Source organism: Schistocerca nitens, chromosome 4 (assembly GCF_023898315.1).
Source record: "Schistocerca nitens isolate TAMUIC-IGC-003100 chromosome 4, iqSchNite1.1, whole genome shotgun sequence".
Taxonomy (NCBI): Eukaryota; Metazoa; Arthropoda; class Insecta; order Orthoptera; family Acrididae; genus Schistocerca; species Schistocerca nitens.
In genome coordinates, this window is record NC_064617.1 from 949918109 (window position 1) to 949942574 (window position 24466).

Sequence of the window (24466 nt, forward strand, 5' to 3'; positions counted from 1 at the left end):
TTTGGAAAAGTACTACAGTGACCGCTACACAGTTTCAAAATGACTTTTTCCTGGAAATATTTTAGTTGTGTTGTTTCAAATGCACTTTGTGTTATGTCAATCAGTATGACAGCATAATAAAAATATTTAGTAATACATGAAAGTAAAAAAAATGTTAATCTTTGCTCCCAGTGAGCCACATGGAAAATGATCAAAAACAGTCACAAATATATCACATGCGATTTTAAGATATATAAAAAATATATATGTAAATTATTTCAAAGTCAGCTCTCATTGAGTCACAGATTAGTCAAGATAATAGAAGGAACATAAATATATTACATAGATGGACAGGTCATATGTCCATAAGAAAATATTGCCACTGTCTGTTCCTTTTGAGCCACATAAAAGAAATGAAAACCAAGAACATAATTATAAGTATGGATATGATATATAAACACAAACACTAGAGAAGTCACATGTATGAATATAATATGCATTTAAAAAAAAGGAAATATTTAAAAAACTTGTCTCCCATTGAGACACATAGTCAAGATAGTACAAGAACATATTAATACCAAAATTGCACACTTAATTTGGTCACAACATAACACAAACATCAAACTTGGTGAACATCTGATTAGCTGTAGAAAATTGTACACTAATCTTATGTCTAAGAAAACAATAGTAACACAATGATGGGTCTTGCACCACAATTTTTACATTGTCTTTTATTTGGTGCAATCATGTCCCATATTCAACAATACAAAAAGAAAGTAATAAATGTTTGTCACCTCTTTGGGTGCATGGTTAAACTTGCCCCTTGCAAGTAAAGAAGATGTCTCCAAATTTAATATTCAATGGTGACAATAAAAATATAAAAACATTCTCTCAGAAATCTGGAACTTTTCCAGGGTCTGTAGTATGAGTGGTAGTTGCTACTTGACACATCATGTAAAAAGCTTTGCTGATCACATGCTTTATGGAAAATGGGTAAGTAACTGTATTCAAACAGCTAAATGTGCTTAATGATGTTTATATGATTTCAATTCAGTGATGTTTCTTAATCCAAATAACCTTCTTGATCTGGGGAAGATAAGTCTATACGCATTAGGATGTGGGCTTTCTTTTATTTCAAATGGACCAATGTAAATATCAAAAAACTTTTTAAGTTCAGCTGACAATAATTTTGATTTCTCTTGTGTCTTGACGAGTACAAGGTCCCCTGGTTTGAACTGCGTTGCTTTTCCTTTGGCTGCATGTCGCCTTTTTCTCAATTCCCCTTGTTTTTTCATGGTTTCCCGTACACAGTCTTCTCTTTCTTGGGGTGACATAATTTTGCAAGGTGGATACTCTATGTTTTCAGTGAAGAAACTAGCGGGGTATTGGTTGTACATTATTTCGTGTGGGGAAAATCCAGTGGAAGAGTGCTGTAAGCTGTTCATTATTTCTTCAAAACTATTTATGTACTCTAACCAATTAGTGTGGTTCTGGCTACAGTAGGTTCTGCACAGTCTTCCAATTTCTCTCATGTATCTCTCAGCCGGGTTGCTTGACGGGTGGTAAGCAGATATTAAAATGTGTTTAATTCCCGTGTCTTCAATAAAAGTTTTCCAGTATTTAGAGGTGAACTGAGACCCATTGTCTGAAAGTATTGCCTTAGGTTTTCCCACAGTGTTGAAATAATTACTTGTAATTTTTGAAACTATCTGTTTGCTGGTAGCTTTCCTTAAGGGATAAAGCTTTATAAATTTGGAGAAGATGTCTACCATGACATAAATATAACTGTAACCCCCCCTTGTCTTGGGTAATGGTCCGTAGATGTCAGTTGCAACGAGATCGAGTTTATTTGTGGGTAATATGTTCTGCATTATTCCCCTGGTTGTTTGGTTAGTCACTTTTACCCTCTGACATCTGTCACATGTTGATAACTTTTTCTTTACTCTTCTGCTAATGATGTAAAAATAAATGTTCTCCTGTATTTTCTGAATACACTTAGTGGTGCCACAGTGGCCAAAGCTTTCATGTACATAAGTAATGAGCGTATCTATTTGTTGCTCAGGCCAACACAGTTTCCAATAGTCTAAATCCGGTTTAGGTCTTCTGAATAGTATCCCCTTGTGTACTTTATAATATGCTTCTACCTTTTCTCCCCCAGTTTTTCCTATGTAACTTTTGACTAGTTTCCAGTTCTCATCGTGGTTCTGAAACCTCCTAATGTCGTTACAGATTTTTTGTATTTCCTTTTCCTCTTTAATGCCCTTTAGATACATAATTTTGAAAATTCTCTCATCCTCCCCACTACTTCCCTCCAAATCACTTCCCAAAGGTAGTCTTGATAAAGCGTCTGCTACCACATTTTGTTTTCCCTGAATGTACCTCACTTCGTAATCAAACTGCTGGAGAAACATGGCCCATCTGGTGAGTCTGTTATGGTATAACCTGCACTCTTGGAGATAGCTTAATGCTTTGTGGTCTGTCTGTACTATTACTTTATGTCCCAAGAGGTAATTTCTAAATTTTGTAAAACCCCAATGTATAGCTAGTAATTCTTTTTCTGTCACTTTGTAGTGTTTTTCATGTTTTTGAAGAATTCTGCTGGCAAATGCGATTGTTCGGTGTTCCATTTTTCCATTTACTCCCTTTTCTTGAAATAAATGTACTCCTAACCCTGCATCGCTGCTGTCAGTAGCTAGCCAGAAAGGACTTGACATGTCTGGTCTATGTAGAAGTTGGCTGTTACATAGTTGCGATTTGATTTTGTTAAAAGCATCTTCACATTCTGGTGTCCAATCCCACACTACATTTTTCTTAAGTAAGTTGTACAAACAAACTGCATTTAATGCTTGATTACTGATGAATTTTCTGTAAAACCCTGTGAAGCCGAAAAATGATTTGAGTTGTTTCTTGTTTCTAGGTGTTGGAAAATTTTCTATGGCTTTTATTTTGTCTTTGTCTGGCAAAATCCCTTGTTCTGTAATTATGTGTCCCAAAAATTTTAACTCCTCTAGCCCAAATTTACATTTTTCTAATTTTAATGTCATTCCTCCCTTTCTGAGTTTCATAAATACTTCCCTTAATAGTTCAAGGTGTTCTTCCCAAGTTTTCCCAGTGATTAAAATGTCATCTACATAAATGGTTAATTTTGAACTAGTTTCATGACCAAGTACAAAATCTAATGCTCTGATGAATTCCGCAACTGATACATTGAGACCAAATGGTACGACTGTATACTGATAACATTTACCATTATATAAAAAGGCTGTATATTTTCTCGAATCAGGACTAAGTTCAACTTGATGAAAACCAGCGGTGAGATCTAGGCTTGTCATATTTTTGACACACTCAAATTTACCTAACAGCTCATCTATACTTTCTGGGTGGTCGTTCTCTCTGATGAGATACTTGTTCAGATGTCTGGAGTCTAATACAATCCTAACGCTATTGTCTCCCTTTTTTACAATGACCAACGGGTTGTTGTAGGCACTGCAACTTCTTTCTATAACTTCCCAATTTTCCATTTTTTGCATTTCTTTTTCCACAGCGTCTCTTTTTGCAAATGGTATTCCATATGGTTTTATAAAGAAAGGCTCATGCGGTTTTAACTGTAATTTACATTGATAATATTTCACCCTACCAGGTCTAACATCAAACACATCTTGGAAGTCCCATAATAACTCTTTTAATTTTTCCTTCTGTGTAATATTTAGGCTTTCAGCTTCCCCCAGTTTTTTCTCTACTAACTTCTCAAACTCTTGACCCTCTGCATCTTCCTCTAAGTTCTCATCCAGGTAATAAACATCCTCATTTTCATGATACACTGATTGAATGTGGTTACAGCTGTCACTACAGTTTGAAATTAACAAATTCACTGCACAGCTTTGTTGTGTAACAGGTTCTATAATACACATTTGTTTTGCTGTAAAATTAAACTCTGCATTCACTTTTAATATCCAATCCATACCTAAAATGAAATTTTCATTCATGTCATCTACTACTAAGCATCCATGTTCAAAATTTAGGCTATCAATTTTAAAAGTAAGTAACACTTGTTTCTTAACTACCTTGCTGGCTCTGCCTGTAGCTCCTTTCACTTTTAATCCAACAACTGGCATCTCGGGAAAATGTTGATAATTTCTGAGCTTATCTCTAAGTCTAGAAGTGATGGCAGAAACAGGACTTCCTGTGTCTACTAACACTCTCCCTTCCCACTTGAAATGTTTACTTTAACATATGGACAACCTAGCTCAACATCTTTGTCTATTTCAGTATTTTCAAACAATAGATCATTTTCAATTTCTTTAGTCCCTAAGTCTAATGTCTCTTTCCTACACTTAGACACATCGCTCTCTGTTTGCAAAGCACTGACATTTAAACATAAACCTTTGTTTTCATCTGTTCCTCTTAACACTGTGTTGTCACTTAACAAACTACTGTTTTCACCCCATTTTTTATAAAGTCCACTACAGATTCTTGTCCACCATGTAGGATACAAGGTTGCACTTACCTTTGCTAATTCTTTCCAAAAGGCATCTTTGTTTATACAGTTTCCATAGTTGTTCCACAAAACTTCTAAAAACTTTTCCCCTTTTTCTTGAAAACACACATTTACATTCCATCCGTTTATATTTTCTTTAATATTATTAGTATTACCATTCTCATAGATTAGCGTTTCATAGTTCCCAATAGGCAATAGCTTGTCCTCAGATACACATTCCCTAGTCTGCATTTCACTTAAATTAACCTCAATATTATCCATGTTTGTCACATCACTTACCTTTATCTCATCATCACTTTTCAATTCTACAAATACTTTTATTTCTTCCTCTACACTCTCATCAATAACATCACTTGATTTAGGATCATTATTTAAATGTCCCTCTATTACTTCTTCCTCCTCCTCCACAACAACCTCATCTTCAGTTTCCCCCCTATGTATCTGAATCTCAGCAATTGAGTCTTTGGCTCCATTAAACACTTTGTCATCCCCCTTCTTATCAAATAAACCCCCCAAAATAGATTCTATTTGTGGTGTGTCTGACTTGTTATTAACACCAGTATCCTTTTCAGCCCAACTATGGAACTCTGCAATACCTTCAACTTCTGCACTTTCACTAACTACCTGTGCTTGAACACAGTTTTTATTAACTGTATCACTTTTACTCATAGTATCCCAAAACCTTTTATTAAATTCTAATTTATTCATTCTAACAACATCAGTATTTTCATGGTATTTACTCTTTACATTGTATCCTCTCCTTTTCCAGTTTCGGTTATGTGTTGTCCTGTCATAATATTGTCTAGCCCCAAAACTACGGACATCTAGTGGGACTGTCCACCGTTTCCCGGCTGGTTCCCTCGGTCTGTCTGCTTGTAGTTACCATTTTGTTCACTAGTTTCAAGAAACCCCCTTCTCTCTTGTTCTCTTCCCCAATACCTATTTCTATCATTCCTGTTATCTCTCCTCCATCCTCCCTCCTGTGTATTGTTTCTGAAATCATTTTCATATCTCCTATCTCCCCTATTTGGAGCATTATTTCCAGAATTTTCAAAGTCTCTCCTCCCATAATAATCTCTATTTACATTCCTGTTCCACCCCCCATACTGGTTGTTGCCAGAGCCAAAACTTTGGTTACTTTCTCTTTCCAAGGCCCTATCTAATCTATCTACAAATTTCAGGAACTCTTCCATTGAATCGTCTGGTCCATGGACCAATTCCCACTGCAGTCTCTCTGGTAATCTTCTTTTTAAAACATCAATTTGTGTCATAATATCAAAAGAGTTATTTAAATGAGCAAGTTTTTTCAGTTGATCTCTGCAAAATTTTTGCATTCCCCCTACTTTCCCTCTATACACTGGTCCATTTAGAAATTCTGACTTTAATCTGGCTTGTATGGATTGTGACCAAAATTTGCAAATAAATTTAGCTTCAAACTCTTCAAAAGTATTCCAAGAATCATTATTCTCATTTGCCCAGGATAGGGCCTCCCCTTCTAGAAACCGTTTTACTAACTTAATTTTTAGGTTATCTGACATTCCTACAACAAACATATCCTTACATTGGTGAATAAAGTCAATAGGGTGCAGATTTTCACCAGGAAAGCATTTCACTTGGATGTGCCCATACATTGTATTTTGATTGTAAATCGTTTGTTTGGACATCAATGCATCTTCCAATTGTGAATATTTAGTGTGCATATTTTCTACTTTTGTATCTACATTAGTGGTGTACAGGTTGTATTCTTGTTTAAGGTCTTCTGATGTTTTGTCTGTTCTTTGATCTAATCTTTTAGCTTCAGCATCTACTCTGTTGTAGATGACAGCAATGCTGTCTGTGTTAGCTTGTATGTTTTCATTTAAACTTTCAACTTTAACTTGAAATTCTTTTCTGAAGTGTATCAACTGTTCTCTAGTGTCCCTACTGAGGGTAGTTTTAATTTCCTCACACTTCTCATTGAGATGAGTACTTAATAGATCAAAATCCAAACTTAACTTATCCAGTCTATCTGTGTTTTCTTTACTTGATTGTTTAAAATCCAAACGTACTTGTTCACTTGATTGTTTAAGTTGCGAGCTTATTTGACTTGCAAACCCTGCTAGCCACTCTGTTAAGTTTAATTGTTCACCACCCCCTGGTTCAATTTTTACATTTCCTACGATCTCATCCCTCTCAGGTAGAGACATGTTAACAATTAATTATTTTAAATGACAACAACAACAAAATACCTTGCTTTATGTCTATGCTATGATGTCGTGGTCGGTGTTCTTGTTGGCTTTCTTCACTTATATTCGGTTTTATTGAAGCTGAAGTCTTGACTGATGAAATCCATTGACATAATCCAGACGTTAATCTTCCGAGCGGTGTGATGATAGTTTTTCGTAGTCGCACAAACACACTTTATTTATTTATTTATTTTTGACATATTTTCACTGTTGCCACAATGCACAAATAAAATTTTTTGAGGTGCCAAGCACTTACGAAATTTATCGCTGCACTATTATCATCGATGCACTTAAAGATCCCGGACGAGCCCCCACTTTTGTAATGGTCCACCTGGTCGTCGTTGATATCGCTAATTGCTGTAAACGCACTATTTCACTCCAATTTACGGAGCTTGTTAGCACTTGATGTTAGGTTGGCGCCATTACAATGTATTGTATTGTAGTAATCGCTGCTGCTTGCTGGATCGCTGCTGTGTCTCGATGCTGATGCTGGCTCTAAATCTGGTTGTCTAGGGTTAAAAAACATGAGGTCCCGTGTTTTTCATGTGCTTTTGATGATAAAGAACGAGCGAAACCAACACGTATGTAAACATCAAATATTTATTACTTTAGTGGCCATATTAATTCCACTGTCCACCAAAGACCATAACACAACACAAAGCAGTACTTCCTTTACATGTTCTTTGCCTTGTTTTGCCAAACAATAACACAGAAACACACTTCACCAAAGTGACATTCCGACTGCTCTGACTCCCTCCGACTGCTTTTTTGACCCTTCTCGCTGCTTGTATTTATAACATTGTCAAAGAACTACTAAAAAGAGATATAGTTTATGAGTCACATGTACATCTGTTATCATAATTTGTGCAGAAAAGTTATTAATTTGCATCGAGTGACATAATTTAACATGTTATGAAAATGACAGACAGATTTGTTGACTTGACAGAATAATTCTTTGTTACAAAAAGGCCGTTTTTTAGAAGTTTGTCAACTGACTTCTCTAATTTGCATAAATAAGTAAGTAACATGAATTATTAAGAATTACATTGGTTTTCGTCTGAAATAGGATTGATTACGTGAATACTGAGTGAAAACGCTCCTAGTGAACAAATAGGTTTCACTGGGTGATTTTTATTTAAGGAGATCCAAAATACTTAAGTTGGCCACTATTTTTCGTACTTCATATTAATTATTTAAGATGAACTTAGTGTTTTTACATGATGACATTTGCTGTATCAGTGATCAAGTGATATTAACTTTTGTGTGGGTCAGTTATTCAGTATAATTTAATGGGTTGACTGTTTATGGAGACATGTTATGCAATCATTGTTAACATACACAATAACTTTTCTATAATCATAAATACTCATTAAACTGGTTGAATTTGGAAGGGATCGCATACTTCATTAAAGTAAAGCCTTTAATATGTTCCGTTACATGTTGAAAGTGTATTTACTAGTTCTTTTGTCCCACTTCTTGTAACTTATAGCATTGAGAACGCTTTGAGAATCGATGATTATTACTGTGTAGGGTATTTTGAGAGATCTTGCGAATTTGATTGTCTCTATAATAGCGAAAGTGTCAGCTACAAACATGAGAGCTTCACCTGGTAGCTGAAACTTTCTTTCTTCTCAGATTCTGGACAGAAGAAAGCGCATCCGGTATCACTTTCCGTCGCCATTTTTGTCATCTATATAGAGTTCAAAATATCCTGGCCATTTTTCTGCCAAGTATGATGTATGTGAAAATTGTCCATATCCTTTCTCTTTGCTGGAACAGTCGACTTATATTAGAGGGATATTGTGACAAGAGCTGTTTTAGACATATAGGAACCTTGGGAGAACTTCACTTCGGTGTGTCGTATTTCGTAGACATTTCCAATGTTCGTACGGACTGGAGGTATAAAATAGCTGTTTCCTCACATTTCTATTATTCCCGATTTGAGAGAGCGTTTCGCTCTTAATTATCGGTGGATGTTTAGTGTCTGCCATTCGCTGTAAGATATAACGATCACACAGCAATGTTCTGTGAATATTTAAAGGTATTCCTGATGATTCTAGGTGATATGGATTAGTGGGACAAGAATGAATAGCTCCGAAGCAGATGCATAAGCTTCTGTATTGCAGTCTATCCAGCAACACTAGATACTTCTAGCAGCATTGCTGCATCCCTTGCACCGTAGTTACACGGGAACGTATCAGCGTGCGGTATAGATTGAGCAGAGTGTTGGAGTGAGCCCCCACTATACTCTTGACACCGATTCTATAAGGATCAACGCTTTTCCGCTCTTAGTGCCGACAGTTTGAATATGAGGAACCCAACTCATTTTGGAATCGAAGAGAACACCAAGAATCCTAGGTTGAGATTTTGGTGGTATTTTAACACCTGAGAGTCTTACCCTGTTGAAGTATCTTATTGTAGTTTGGTTTTTGAAAGTGACAAGTACCGATTCTTCTGGCTTAATCAGTAACCCACAGTTATGTGAAGATTGATCCAGTACACCCATCACCTTGGTTATATCACACACAGCCTAATTGGGCGATACATACAAATACCATCTGCATACTGGAGTATTTTAACTGCAGAAGGGATAATTCTCTCCAACTCCTTAGTATGTCGTGCAAAGAGTATGGAACTGAGGATAGCTCCTTGTGGAAGGCCTGTTGTAAGATAACATGGTCCAATTAATTTTTTTTTTTCGGGACCGAACCAATGTGCGTCTGTCGGCGAAGAAGGTGCTGAACCCACAGATCATTTGTGGCGTAACTCCATTGGTTTCCGACTTCCGTAGAAACACAGTTACATGAACGTTATCATATGCTCCATCTATATCCAGGAAGATAGCTGTTACGTTCACTATTCATGTTATTGCGTCATAAATTTCTGACCTTAAGATTTTTAATTTGTCTGCTGCTCTCTTGCCTTTATCCATACTGATTCGATTACAGTATCTGATTTGATTCCAACCACCATTCAAAACGACTTTTTACCATGCGCTCTAAGATTTTGGCGATACAGAAGGTAGAACAATATGTCTGTGTGACTTGACCTGCTCTTCATCTTCAAGTGGTTTCAGTATAGATACCACTATTTAAGTAGTCCAGCTTTTTATTACTGTCCCCTTCATCCATGACTGGTTAAATATCTGTAACAGTTTTCTGAGTGCTACCTCAGGGAGACTTATTATCATCTGCTAGTGTATACTTTCCTTACCAGGTGTGGATGTCAACCTCTTTTTAATGCCCTTCATCAGTTCTTAGTAAGAAATTGGAACCACAAGCAGGTGACTGTGATTCCATTGCTCTGGGGGGAAAAAGGTGGCTTGGCTACGGAAGCTGTTGAGAGTGAATTCCAAAGTCTCCAAGCCACGCTTCACTTAATAGTTGACGCGTAGTGGAGTTCTTGCTTTTGATAAATCTTAATTTTCTACAAATGTAAATGGCACTAACATTGTCATTTACAGATTCACAGAAATTTTGCCAGCTACTCTTTTTACAATCTTTTAAACGGCTTCTATCTTACACTGCTATTTTACGATTTGCAATGAAGCTTTCTACATTTTGTTGCTTGCAGAATTTACTGTACGCAAATTTAAGCAGTGGGGGACGTTGCTTGACAGCTATGACTTCCCTTGGCTTCGAATGGAAGCTGATGTAGCGTCTTCTGTACTTGAAGTTAACTGTTGTTAGGCGTCTTTTGGAGCTAAGAAATTAGTGAAAGATTGAAACTTCACCTGGATGTAGCAGTGTACTTCGGTCAGTCAGCTTACTTGTCACTTTAGGTGAATCTATTGTGATTTCCAGAGGGAGATGATCCTAGTGAAGAGGGTCTTGTTCGACTGTCCACTCCGTTACACGGTCGAAGTCAACAGAGGTCAATACAAAATCGATGGCCGACGGGCATCTGTTTAGGTTATGTAACATAGTAGGGGAGACAACGTTTAGAAGAAACAAACTTAGATTTTCGATAAGTGTGTCCAATTCTGAGACATTGGCGTCGTCTACTTCGCAACCCAATAGCAAGTGGTCGGCATTGAAGCCCGCACACAAAAGAAATAGCGTTTGAAGCCGGGTAATAATCTGATCCAGTAAAAGATTTCGTATTTTACGAGAAGGTGGTTTGTAAATGGTGACAATGGTTAATTCGCCGTTAGGAGAATAGGTTACAACAGCCACTGCCTGGTAGCCTGTTGTTCTAATGTTAATGTCCATTTTCTTGAAATTTAATCGTCTTTGTAATTAAAATATCTACTCCTTCTCGTTTTCCACATTTATCTCTTTTGTAAGCGCTATATATCATTTGAATTGTATTCGCTGGGTTTGTTGAAACCAATTTTCGCAAATGTAAACTACCGATATATGGTTGCTGCTAAGCTCCAGATAAAGACTTCCTCTGTTCGACGTTGCTGACCATGAATTCTACTGGAGTACTTTAAAAGCCATTGTCAGATTTGGAGAAGTGTTCAACGCATTACGTATAGCAACCTGTGTCGTTACCATGTCTGTTCCGATTTTAAGAGACAGAAAGATCTGCAATATTAAAGCATAATAGCTGTTAATTGCAGTTTCTCTATCGATATGAGATGTTGACAGAGGAGGAGGAATATACAGGTTGTTTCATATTGAAATCTGTGGACCCTAAAATTCGTCCAACATATCAGAATAAACCAACTCGTATGCTGCGAGATAATGGTTTACTATTTCAAGATTTGGGAGCTGGTACCGACATAGCTACATGTTTAGTTCCCGGCTGTAACTTTTTGTCCGTCATGTTCAGACCTGCTAGTTTCTCATATACTTTAGGACAGTCGCTAGAAGAGAGCTCACCGGAGAAACGGCACCAGTGAATTACGCAAATGATGGTCACCGTGACTAGACGACGTTTGCGTAACAAGCGCTGTAGGATCCGTTCCGCATTACTTCCATGTGTTGCTCGTAGAGTGAGCAACAGCGATCAGTGGCGACGTGGTTTCCGTTGCAATGAAATCACTTGCGATCTCCGGGACGTGAGCACTGCGAGATTTCAACAGCTCCCGCCCATGTGGCACAGAAAGCGGTACTACGACACTGCGAACTTAAATAAGAATAACTGAGGCAATTGCGACATTGCAAAACAGACGCCTTACGGTTCCACAGGGCATCGCATACCTTAAAAATGTACATACTGAGTAAATTGCTCAGATTTAAATGTTACAACACACGTCGGTGTGGGAGTACTTTGACTCTCAATTTTTCATTACTTTTTTCGTGAACATTCATACGTCATGTACTAAAAATTCCCACCTTATTTCAGCAAGGATATCCTCATGGAATAACTCAATAACAACATCACGGTTAGCTCTCCACCTCTTTGTTAGGAAATTATGGACACAAGCCTCCACATTTTTCTCTCAAAAAACAACAATAAATCGTATATGTTTCGCGGACTGCCCAGTTTTGGTTGCAAAAAAAAATATGTGTGAAATCTTGTGGGACTTAACTGCTAAGGTCATCAGTCCCTAAGCTTACACACTACTTAACCTAAATTGTCCTAAGGACAAACACACACACCTATGCCCGAGGGAGGTCTCGAGCCTCCGCCGGGACCAGCCCCACAGTCCATGACTGCAGCGCCTTAAACCGCTCGGCTAATAGCGCGCGGCTTTTTGGTTGGAATTTTATATCTGTTTCTCCCAATAACTAAAAGCTAAAAAAAAGCTCCGTCTGTAGGCCACAAGTGGCCCTTCCGGGACCGTCCGGCCGCCGTGTCATCTTCCGAGGAGGATGCGGATAAGGAGGGGCGTGGGGTCAGCACACCGCACTCCCGACCGTTAGGACGGTATTCTTTGACCGAAGCCGCTACTAATCGGTCGAGTAGCTCCTCAATTGGCATCACGAGGCTGAGTGCACCCCGAAAAATGGCAACAGCACGTGGCGGCGGGATGGTGACCCATCCAAGCGCCGGCCACGCCCGACAGCGCTTAACTTCGGTGATCTCACGGGAACCGGTTCCCAATAACTAAGATACGAACAATTTAATGACTTAAGTTATTTTCTGTAAACAACTTTCTACAGAGGGCCTTCGGATCTAATTTTCCTACATCACCGTTTCCTCCCTCTACAAAGACGCCATAGGGACCCATGTCTGTTGGTTGATATGTATTATCTTTACCACGTATTTTCTGTTGCTAATAAACGTGTTGTGTCCTCTACGAGGAACCAATGTGGACACTGAATTGTTGACGTCTTTACGACTAACAGACATTTGAGAAGTAGGCTACCCATTACCATTCCTAACTCCAGTATTTAACTTCACGTTACCCTCCACGTTTACAGCTTCCACAGTTTATGCGACATTACCAGTATCTACCATTTCTACATCCCCTTCTACATTCCTACTGCGCTTTTCACTTGCCTTTGCCTTCTTCGATGCAGTTGCGTTCGGAGCTGCTACCTGTTGGCCAGACGGTGATCGGTGGCTTGCCTTTTGTCTCTGGACATTGTTTCTCAGACACTGAGGTGACACATCCGAACATGATTAATGCTGGTCCATCTCCATTTGATCGTTCTGGGGACAGTGATCTTGAGAGCACGTTTCGATGGTACGCAATTGATGCTGTTCTGTAATTACTACTGTTGAAGGAAGGTGTATCAACACTGCTTAGATGTCGTGATACATACGCAAAGCCATAGCCAACCCTTGGCTTGGTCGACTGGGATATCGTTTTCATGCGTCTTTGTTTTGGATTTTAAAAGATAGCTGCTCAGATAAATCTCCCAGCGACGATATTTTAACACTTGTTGCTAAAGATTGGACAGTAAAATATCCAAAAGCTTCACTAAGAACTCTTCATAACAATTCCACAAAACACTTGAAGGAAACAGTGCCAGCCACCGATCGGAGCACAAGCCTCAACTGCAAGCAACTGATCTTTCGTTATCTGTCGTTACCTGCTTTGGCTCTGAGCACTATGGGACTTAACAGCTATGGTCATCAGTCCCCTAGAACTTAGAACTACTTAAACCTAACTAACCTAAGGACAGCACACAACACCCAGCCATCACGAGGCAGAGAAAATCCCTGACCCCGCCGGGAATCGAACCCGGGAACCCGGGCGTGGGAAGCGAGAACGCTACCGCACGACCACGAGATGCGGGCCGTTACCTGCTTTGTCGGGAAGTTTTTTTATTACTGCATGCACACAGTTTTAAGTCTAACTGTTAATAGTGAAACAATCTGTCTCAATATTCTTGAGATAGGTCGGAAAACATCGTTATTTCTTTGTTAACCAAGGACTTACAATTAGTTTTATTTATCACTCTGTAATTTCAGTAATCTTTGTTAGTTTTATCGTTGGTGGTCCTGTGTAATCTCTGTTTTCTTGATTGATAATTTCAATAAAGTTTTTCATGTATTTTTTGCATTTTAGTTAGATTTTCACACAAAGAATTTTTAGTGGATAGCTTTGCGTATGTAAACAGATTTAATGAGCAAATTGACCTCAAACACAAAAAAATACACCAAAACCTTTATTGAAATTATCAGTGAAGGAAGAGGATAGACACAAAATACTACAAAGCAACCAGAGATTATACAGGACTACCAATGATACCACTAACAAAAATCACCGAAATGCCAGTATGATAAACAAAATTAATTTTAACTATGCAATATCGCTGGTACATCCGTCAAATAAGCTGTCACATAATTATTGTTGTACAGAAAAGAAAGACAATATGAAACCATATTTGGTAAAAAGTCATCTGATGTATGTAATAAAGTTTAAACTAATGTTTTCTATTTGATATTTGTTTATAATTTAGAAATATGCACCATTTTCTTACAGATAAGCCGACGTTGGCTATTTGCCGAAATAGGCCTATGTAATGAATTAAACGATTTGACTTAGCAGGGGTTTTGGACTCGTAATTACATAACAGTATGAAAATAGATATACAGGGTGATTCAAAAAGATTACCACAACTTTAAAAATGTGTATTTAATGAAAGAAACATAATATAACCTTCTGTTGTACATCATTACAAAGAGTATTTAAAAAGGTTTTTTTTTCACGCAAAAACAAGTTCAGAGATGTTCAATATGGCCCCCTCCAGACACACGAGCAATATCAACCCGATACTCCAACTCGTTCCACACTCTCTGTAGCATATCAGGCGTAACAGTTTGGGTAGCTGCTGTTATTTCTCGTTTCAAATCATCAATGGTGGCTGGGAGAGGTAGCCAAAACACCATATCCTTAACATACCCCCATAAGAAAAAATCTCAGGGGGTAAGATCAGGGCTTCTTGGAGGCGATGAAGTGCTCTGTCACGGGCTGCCTGGTGGCCGATTCATCGCCTCGGGTAGTTGACGTTCAGGTAGTTACGGACAGATAAGTGCCAATGTGGTGGCGCTCCATCCTGCTGAAATATGAATTGTTGTGCTTCTTGTTCGAGCTGAGGGAACAGCCAATTCTCTAACGTGCTACATTTTCATCACTCGTTCTCGGCCGTCCAGAACTTTTCCCTTTGCACAAACACCCATTCTCTGTAAACTGTTTATACCAACGTTTAATACACCACCTAACAGGAGGTTTAACACCATACTTCGTTCGAAATGCACGCTGAACAACTGTCGTCGATTCACTTCTGCCGTACTCAATAACACAAAAAGCTTTCTGTTGAGCGGTCGCCATCTTAGCATCAACTGACACTGACGCCTAGTCAACAGCGCCTCAAGCGAACAAATGTACAACTAAATGAAACTTTATAGCTCCCTTAATTCGCCGACAGATAGTGCTTAGCTCTGCCTTTTGTCGTTACAGAGTTTTAAATTCCTAAAGTTGTATTCTTTTTGAATCACCCTGTACAATGCAGTGTGCCCGACAGACTATAGATTAAGGAACAGAATTGCATACAGTACGATTTATGTTATTAACTTAAAATCAGAAGGAAATTCTACTACAAGCAATTGCCTGTTTCAAGGCTACCATGTAAACAACGTTTTGTGCAGTAAATGTGCCATATGAGTGCGATGATGTAAATAAGAGTCGCTGAACTACATTGTACTCGACGCAACGTCTCACCCACCTTCACGCAAAGTACCAAGTATACTTGTTAAATGCATAGATCAGTATTTGTAATAAAAACTTATTAACCGCCCTTAAAGTAAATTATTTTTGTCTACTTCTGTAGTATATACAAAAACGAGATACTTTCATTACGTTGGTAGCCGAAAATAAGTAATTGGTTCAAAAACCACATGATTAGTTAGGCACGTAATATTTCTACTTTATCTTGAAAGAATTAAGTGTGATTTCCTTTTCATGAGTGCACTCAACCCCCGTTGCTAACGGAATTGCTTGCTGCTTTGTCTTGTTCCATTTCTAACCATTGGTTCGTGCATAACTGTAAGGCGTGGCACTGAAACAACAGGAAAACAAAGAGTACATTTTAACATGCAGAACTGAAATTCGGTTGAAGCCTGTTGGTGTTACTAAACTGTGTAATAGTGACTTGTTTGTGGGAAGTGTATGTAAGTCTCCTGAAAGTACTGAAGTACTGGTAACTGTTTCTCGGACTGACACAAATTAAGTAGTGTGTTTCTCGTGAGTCATAATGATTTCCCACTCACATGTAGTTGTATAATATTGTACCTATGGAATTACTTGTCAAAGACAGTGAATTTATGATCGTATTTTACCTGTTTCCTTCGTCAATGTAAATGAAGCTCTGTTTTTCTAATCCTAAGGACAAGGCAATAACATAAGGTCCGAAACTTATTTAAAATTCGTAGAAGCGATAGATGCTGTCATAAAATAATGCAGTTCGATTATTTACTATCTCATGTTTCAACAATAGTGTAAACGAAAACTGTAGTCCACACTGACAGGGAAATCTTATGTAAAAGAATCGTATATGATATACGTGTCTATTACACTCGAAATCATTTCGAATATGCATTGTTAACTTTGACGCCCAATATTTAGAGAATCGAGCTCCAACGTATAAAACCTCGTGCTTCATACAATGATATAACTTTGCATGTACACAGGTACATTCACTGACAAAAGTCATGGGATACCGCTTAATATCGTGTAGAACCTTCTTTTGCTCAGCGTAGTGCAACAAAGCGACGTGCCATGTACTCAACAAGTAGTTGAAAGATCCCTGCTGAAATATCGAGTCATGATCCCTCTGTACACGCCCGTAATCGCGAAAGTATTGCCGGTGCAGGATTTTGTACACGAACTGGCCTCTCGATTATATCCGATAGATGTTCGATGGGATTATTGTCGGGTGATCTGGGTGGCGAAATCATTCGCTCGAATGGTCTAGAATGTTCTTCAATCCATTATGAACTGTAGTGGCCCGGTGTTATGGCGCATCGTTGTTTGGGAACGTGAAGTCCATGAAAGGCTGCAGGTGGTCTCCAAGTAGCCCAACACAGCCATTTCTAGTCAATATCGGTTCTTTCGGGCCAGAGGACCAAGAACCTCTCATAAACATAGCTAACACCATTATGGAGGCACGACCAGTTTGCACAGTGCCTTGTTGATAACTCGGGTCCATGACTTCATCGGGTCTGTGCTCTACCATCAGCTCTTACCATCTGAAATCGGAACTCATGTGACAATGCCACGATTTTCCAGTAGTCAAGGATCCAACCGATATGGTCACTAGCCCAGGAAAGGCGCTGCAGGCCATATCATGGTGTTGCCAAAGGCACTGGCTAAGTTTGTCTGCTGCCATAGCGTATAAACGCCAATTTTCGCCTCACTGTCCTAACGGATGCGATCTTAGTACGTCCCGCATTGATTGCTGAGATTATTTCACGCATTGTTGCTTGTCTGTTAGCACTGACAAACTCTACGCAAACGCCGCTACTCTCGGGCGTTAAGTGAAGGCCGCCGGCCACTGCGTTGTCCATGGTGAGAGGTACTGCCTCAAATTTGATATTCTCGGCAGGCTCTTGACATGTGCACCTCGGAATTTTGAATTTCCTAACGATTTCCGAAATGGAATGTCCCAACCACCTAACTCCAACTACCATTCCGCGTTCAGAGTCTGTTAATCACCGCCGTGGGGCCATAATCACGTAGGAAACATTTTCCCATGAATTAACTGGGTGCAAATGACAGCTTCGCTAGTACACTGCCCTTTTATACAGAGTACGCGGTACTACCGCTATCTGAATAAGTGCATATCGCTGTTCCGTGACTTTTGTCTCCTCAGTGTATGTGCATACCGTCTGCAAAATGTGTTGCGAATAGAGTTGTTAGTAAAGAAGTAATTAATTAAAACATAATACCTGATACTGCGGTTTTGCTGCATAATTAGGTAAAATGTAGTAAATGACAAACTTACTTTCTTTCATAATTTTTTGGGGTATATCACAGAGAAAAAGATTAATCAAGGTTTGAAAATATGTGTAAAGTTTGTTGTAAGTCGCTAAGTTCTCTATTTCTCGAATATTGGATGAGTACAGGCGGGAAAATTTGTGAAACTTTAGTACTTCTCTTGTTTGGTAATGAACAATATGTTACTGCTCTTTATGCTGATTATGAGTTCAGTTTTTAAATTCGATCAATAACTGTATGAACTACTGAAAACCAAATTTTTGTTGCCTTTCGAAGTCTTTAGATACACAGCCTGCAACTGAGGCTGTGCCGCGGGTTAGCATTTAGTAATATGGTTCAGTGAAGTCATGTCGTTGGTGGTCCCACTACCAATGAATTCAATGGACCAAGGTTGTATTAAAACACCATTTCTCCCGTAAATGGTTCCTATTCTTATGTACAGCTTCAACAATCTGGATATCCTGCAAATTGGTGTAGCAATATGACTGTTGTTGTCGATGCATACACATCCCGAAAGGTCGTCCATGTATTTTATACCACTCTTACGCTTTAAACTTCATTTCCTTGAGAAATACTATTATATAACTTAACAATATTTATTAATACTGAAATCGGGCGATTTCGGAGGCCAGAGAGGACGTGTGACTACATCTTCATGCTAACACAGAAATTCGAACCATGTTACTTACGATATTTACATTATTTAAAACACCATCTCCTATTATGAAACTTGCCTACCGTACTCAGCATTGATATGTAAAAAGATTTTACACGTATTTCATAACTCCTGTTGTACGTATGTAGGGGTTACAGAGGAGTCTTAGCAGTTAAAGTTTTGATAAGAAAGCAATGTCCGAAAATTCATCATTTGGATGTAAAATAAACACATCAAAAAACGTATTGCATCACCTCGGTTATTAGAGTTCCGGAACCTGTACAGAAAACTGAAGTAGAGATCAACATAAACGTCATTTCTGCCCTTGTTATTGCTCATGAAAACCACACATTGCATGTTGTACAACCATACAGCGAGACCTTCAGATGTGGTGGTCCAAATTGCTGTATACAAAAATACCCCTAATACCCAGCAGCACGTCCTCTTGCATTGACGCATGCCTGTATACGTCGTGGCATACTATCTACAAGTTCATCAAAGCACTGTTGGTCCAGGTTGTCCCACTCCTCAGCAGCGATTCGGCGTAGGTCCTTCAGAGTCCATAAACAGCCCTTTTCAATCTATCCCAGGCATATCCGATATTCATAACTGGAGAACATGCTGGCCACCTTAGTCTAGCGATGTCGTTATCCTGAAGGAATTCATTCACAAGATGTGCACAATGGGGGCGCGAATTGTCGTCCTTGAAGACGAATGCCTCGGCTATATGCTACCCATATGGTTTCACTATCGTTCGGATGATGGCATTCACGTATCGTACAGCCGTTCCGGAGCCTTCCATGACCACCATCGGCGTATGTTATCACTGAGTATCTTGACTGAATGAATAACACAAAGCAGTAGGCTTTTACCAGAAATATTGACCCTTGGACAATGTGTCTAATAGTATATTTTAAACACGACAGTATGCCAACTTAGGCACTGTATAACATTAAAATACATGATAATGGCAACTTGAAGCCGAAATCATGATCGTGTAAATGTAACAATCCAAAAAAAAAAACCGACTAATGGCGGTACTGACTTAAAAGAAATATATAATGGCCCTACATTATTAAAAAATTACACATGACACAGTATAGGATGCCCACCAATACTTGGTGCACCCCCACCAGCAGCTACGCAGGTACGTATTCCCGCATGCCAGCGATCGTAAAGGTACCGAATGGTATCCTGCGATAGATTATTCCTAGCATCTTGTGCGTATTGTTGCATTTTTTCCTGCAGTGTATAATATTTGGAAGAAGACTGTTCGATATTTACAAGAATTCAACAAACCTTAGGATAAGTAACAGTGTAAATCCACCTTTAGAAGAATTTCCGCGGCCGCATTCTCTCGAGATTTTTGAACATTTTATACTCCGTGAATAAACACTACACAGACTTTGTATTAAAGATGACAAACTTACCTCCAGTGGAGTGTTACTGTTACCAATGGCCGTCCGCAGTGGCCGTGCGGTTCTAGGCGCTACAGTCTGGGACCGCGTGACCGCTACGGTCGCAGGTTCGAATCCTGCCTCGGGTATGGATGTGTGTGATGTCCTTAGGTTAGTTAGGTTTAAGTAGTTCTAAGTTCTAGGGGACTGATGACCACAGCAGTTAAGTCCCATAGTGCTCAGAGCCATTTGAACCATTTTACCTATGCCTTCATGTTATTGGGTATTAATTGTTGGTGTTTGTTTTTATTAGATCTAGCTCCTCGACATGAAACGCAGAATTACACCAACAGATAGAGCATCGTCTTTTATCAAGCCTCTTACTGTACATACATACCTCTGATATTACTTCAGTTACTCTGCGCATGCGTTGCTCATACGGTATTTCTTCATCCATTCGCAGCATGGCCTGAAACACAAGAGAGGGGAAGCTATTGAAGTAAAAATTAAAATATTTGGAAACACATGACAATTGTGAAAACACGGTACAAATAGGTTTGCCTTATCGGAAGCCGTTTTTCTGACAAAATTAATACGATTTCCCGTAATTCACATGCTACGAAGAAGAATTCATTTTAACTTATTTTCTGTTGGTTACTGTGTGGCTTTGTCCTCAGACTTTATAAGAACCTCAGGTACATCTCGAACAGTAAGATTCAACTTGCAGAGAAATTAGCGTAACGTAGAAACTTTTTTGGGTTTAGTGTACCTCACATGAACAGGCTATTCGAGATGAAGTATCTGCTCCGGTACGACAATGTTAGGAAGGAAATTTACATATCCACGAGGTCCAACCCGCCATTCACATTAAGAAATTAGGCAAACTGTCGAAAACTAAGATGGCCCAGTGTTCCCGAATGAGATTCCAGTATCTTAACTGATGGTAGCAAGCGGTATAGAAAAAAAAATAAGGCAAATGAAAGTAGCAAAGTTCCTTGATAGATTTCATTACGCTTGAAAGCACGTATAGCAGCGCAAGAGCTTACACACATCTTTCATTAAAAAGAGCATACGTCTAAAATACAATGAACATTAACACAAGTAATCCCGAAGGGAGGTCTTGCGAATAGGTTACTGTTATCCAGTAACTAGAAACCGCGTGAGAGGCTTTAGCATGAAGATTCATCAAACACAAAGAATTAAATTGCAATTGTAATTGTAAACACATCGTCCTTCTTGCAAACGGCACCGCCATTTCTTCTTCCACATAGGGTACTTCACTATCGAGTCGGATAGTGTATTAAGGCGCTACGATTTACAGTGAAGACTAGCTGTAACCCTCTATTGCCCTCAATCTTTTGAAATAAGATCGAGAAGTTCTGCAACGTAAAAGAAAGTTGGTAGGCGTGTTTCTACATCTGAAGGATGATGTCTATCCAGATTTTGCGCCAGTTGCTTAAGAGGATGCAAACCAGGTTTGCTTTGAATAGATGCTCTAAAGGTCGTGAGCATAAGACACCTTTGAGAATGGATTTGGTGAATTGATGTGACTCAAGGAAGCCTTTAAGGCGACAAATACGCCGCCATCAAAAACACAGTAAATTTGAATGTGGTCGTGTTTTAGGGTTACGAGAAGCTGGACGTTCCTTCTGTGAGACTGCAGAAATGTGGCCAACTGTAAATGATTGCTGGCAGCTGTAGTCACGAGAATGTACATACTGTCGCAAGAAGACCGGGCTTTAGACGGCCCCGTGGCTCTACCGAGAAGGAAGACGTCGTGTTCGGCGTATGGCCCCGGCGCATTGTATTGCATCTGCAGTAGCGATTTGAGCAGCAATTAACACCACAGTGCTACAACGAATTGTTACAGATCGGTTACTTCAAGGATAGCTCCGAGCCAGACGTCTTGTAGCGTGCGATTACAGTGGTGTGAAGTGAGAACTTACTGGAGCACAGGGTGGAAATCTTTCGAGTTTTCTGATGAAAACTAGTTCTGATCGGTGCCAGTGATGGCCGTGTATCGATTAGGAAACAAGATGAGGGCCTCCAAATAACCTGTCTGCGTGCTAGGAAAATTTGACCTACACGTGGAGTTATGGTCTGAAGCACTGGTTGTCCCACGCACTCTGACTGAAAATTTGGACGTCGATCGGGTGATTCGACGTATTGTACTGCCGTACATCGTACATGAACAGCATTCCGGGGAGAGGGGTGGGTGTTTACCAAGACGATAGCGGTCACCCAAATACCGCTGCTGTAACGCAACATGCTCTAAACTCCTACATAGTGTTGACATGGTGCCTTGACCTGCTTCATCACCAGATCTGTCTCCAATCGAGCACATACGAGTCATCATCAGACTACAACTCCAGCGTCATCTACAACCAACATTAACCGTTCCTGTACCGTCCTATCAAGTGCGACAGGCATGGAACTTCAGCCCACAAACTGACATCGAGCACCTGTACAATGCAATGTATGCACGTTTGCAAGCTTGCGTACAGCATTCTGATCGTACACTTGTTGTTAAAGTACCAGCAAATCGCACTTGCTCTGGCTTATCACGCGCTTACATTAAACTGTCACATTGCAATGTTAAATCACTTAAAGAAGTTGCCTAGACAAATCTATTAGGACAAACTGCCTATTGGCTTCTGTCTCGGGTTCTTCGGCCGACGTTCATCTAATGATTTTTCTGACGTTTCGCCAGCACGAGTGGCTGGCATTGTCAAAGCTTCACCCTCCATTGCCGGTGGTGAACTGGAGCCGAGCTCGCGGGCGCAGACTATATGTACCTGGCGCGCCAACGTCCGAGGGCTTCTCCGCGGTCATTTCCGGTGCGGTTCTCCTCTTGCTACCTGCGACGGTCGTTCGCTGCAGTACGGGAAGCCAGGATCCGTTGACCTTAAGGCTTTCCTCTTTCTTGTTCAAACTGTTCGCGTGTTTTTGTATTTCTATTAGGGATTTTCGTTACCCTACATTAATTATTCTTGGGTCTTGCATTTTTTTCCGGGTGTTATTTCCCTTAAATTTGTGCCGTTTACTCCTCACTCCAGTACTTTTGATGTCTTTACATACGTGCATTCAGTCCAAAATCTCCTACTTAATTTTTTCTATGTATTCGTTTCCTCGCTGAGCCTGCAGAGATTCTTCTTTCTTATATTAGCACTACAATTAATTTTCATAGTACTCCAGCAAAACACCTCTGACGCTACGATTCCTTCACTGATTATTTCCCACTGTCCATGAATCGCATCCATATAATACTGTAATGGAGTTGTGTATTCCTGTATCGCATACTAGCTGTCGTCTTTTGGTGAGCAACGTTTTTTCTTCGTGTGTTAGTCTGCTTCTTATATCCTCCTAGCTTTGTCTGTCATACGTCATTTTGTTTCCGATGTAAGGGATTTCCTCAGCTTTGTCTATTTTGTGGATCCCAGTTTTGATGCTACGCATGTCACTTACATGATTTTTGCAGAGCGTTGATACTTCGCCCTTCTTTGATTTCCTCTCAGTCCATTATTCTGTGCTCAATACATTATCCCATCCACCATACCGAGCGAGGTGGCGCAGTGGTTAGCACACTGGACTCGCATTCGGGAGGACGACGGTTCAATCCCGTCTCCGGCCATCCTGATTTAGGTTTTCCGTGATTTCCCTAAATCGCTTCAGGCAAATGCCGGGATGGTTCCTTTGAAAGGGCACGGCCGATTTCCTTCCCCATCCTTCCCTCACCCGAGCTTGCGCTCCGTCTCTAATGACCTCGTTGTCGACGGGACGTTAAACACTAATTTCCTCCTCCTCCTCCATCCACCACGTGTTACACTGTTATTTCACAGACAGCCGTGTCAACACCGAATCATATAACTGATGTCCTTCCCCCCTGAGTATTGTTTTTAATTCTTTCATTGCTTCTCAGACTAGTTAGCTATAAATCTGTTTTCATTTTCAGGAGATACCTAGCAGTCATCGAAAGAATATATGGTATAAAGTACAAGTCTGCGGAAGGACGGAAAAATAAATTGATAAGATAGATTTCTACATTCTATTGCATTCCCTAGTGATTCTTCAAATAAACCAATGGTTGACGTTACAGGATGTGCTGTGACACAGGTTGGACTGCTGGCACTTCAAGTTTCTTGTCGTCGACTACAGTTCTTTTTTTTTTTTTTAAAGAAAAAACATGACTTCCTCGTAAAAACGTTATATTGTCGATACTACACCCATCAAAAAATATAAGAATATAATAATTGCTACTCCTACTTTGTAATGAGATGGATGTCTTATACTGTATTTTTTGGTAATACACAATATCATGCAAAGGGTAACTACACTATATTTATATGAGAAAAAGCACCACCACATCTTGACAAT

General features: G+C 39.5%; 1 protein-coding gene across 1 annotated transcript in view; it reads right to left on the reverse strand.

Moving 5' to 3' along the window:
* LOC126252712 (protein white-like) overlaps positions 1-24466 on the reverse strand; it is a 258277-nt gene that overhangs the window by 172375 nt on the left and 61436 nt on the right. The window contains exon 3 of the mRNA XM_049953614.1: positions 20490-20561. Coding sequence (XP_049809571.1) covers positions 20490-20561 — 72 coding nt within the window. The remainder of the gene's footprint in view (positions 1-20489; positions 20562-24466) is intronic.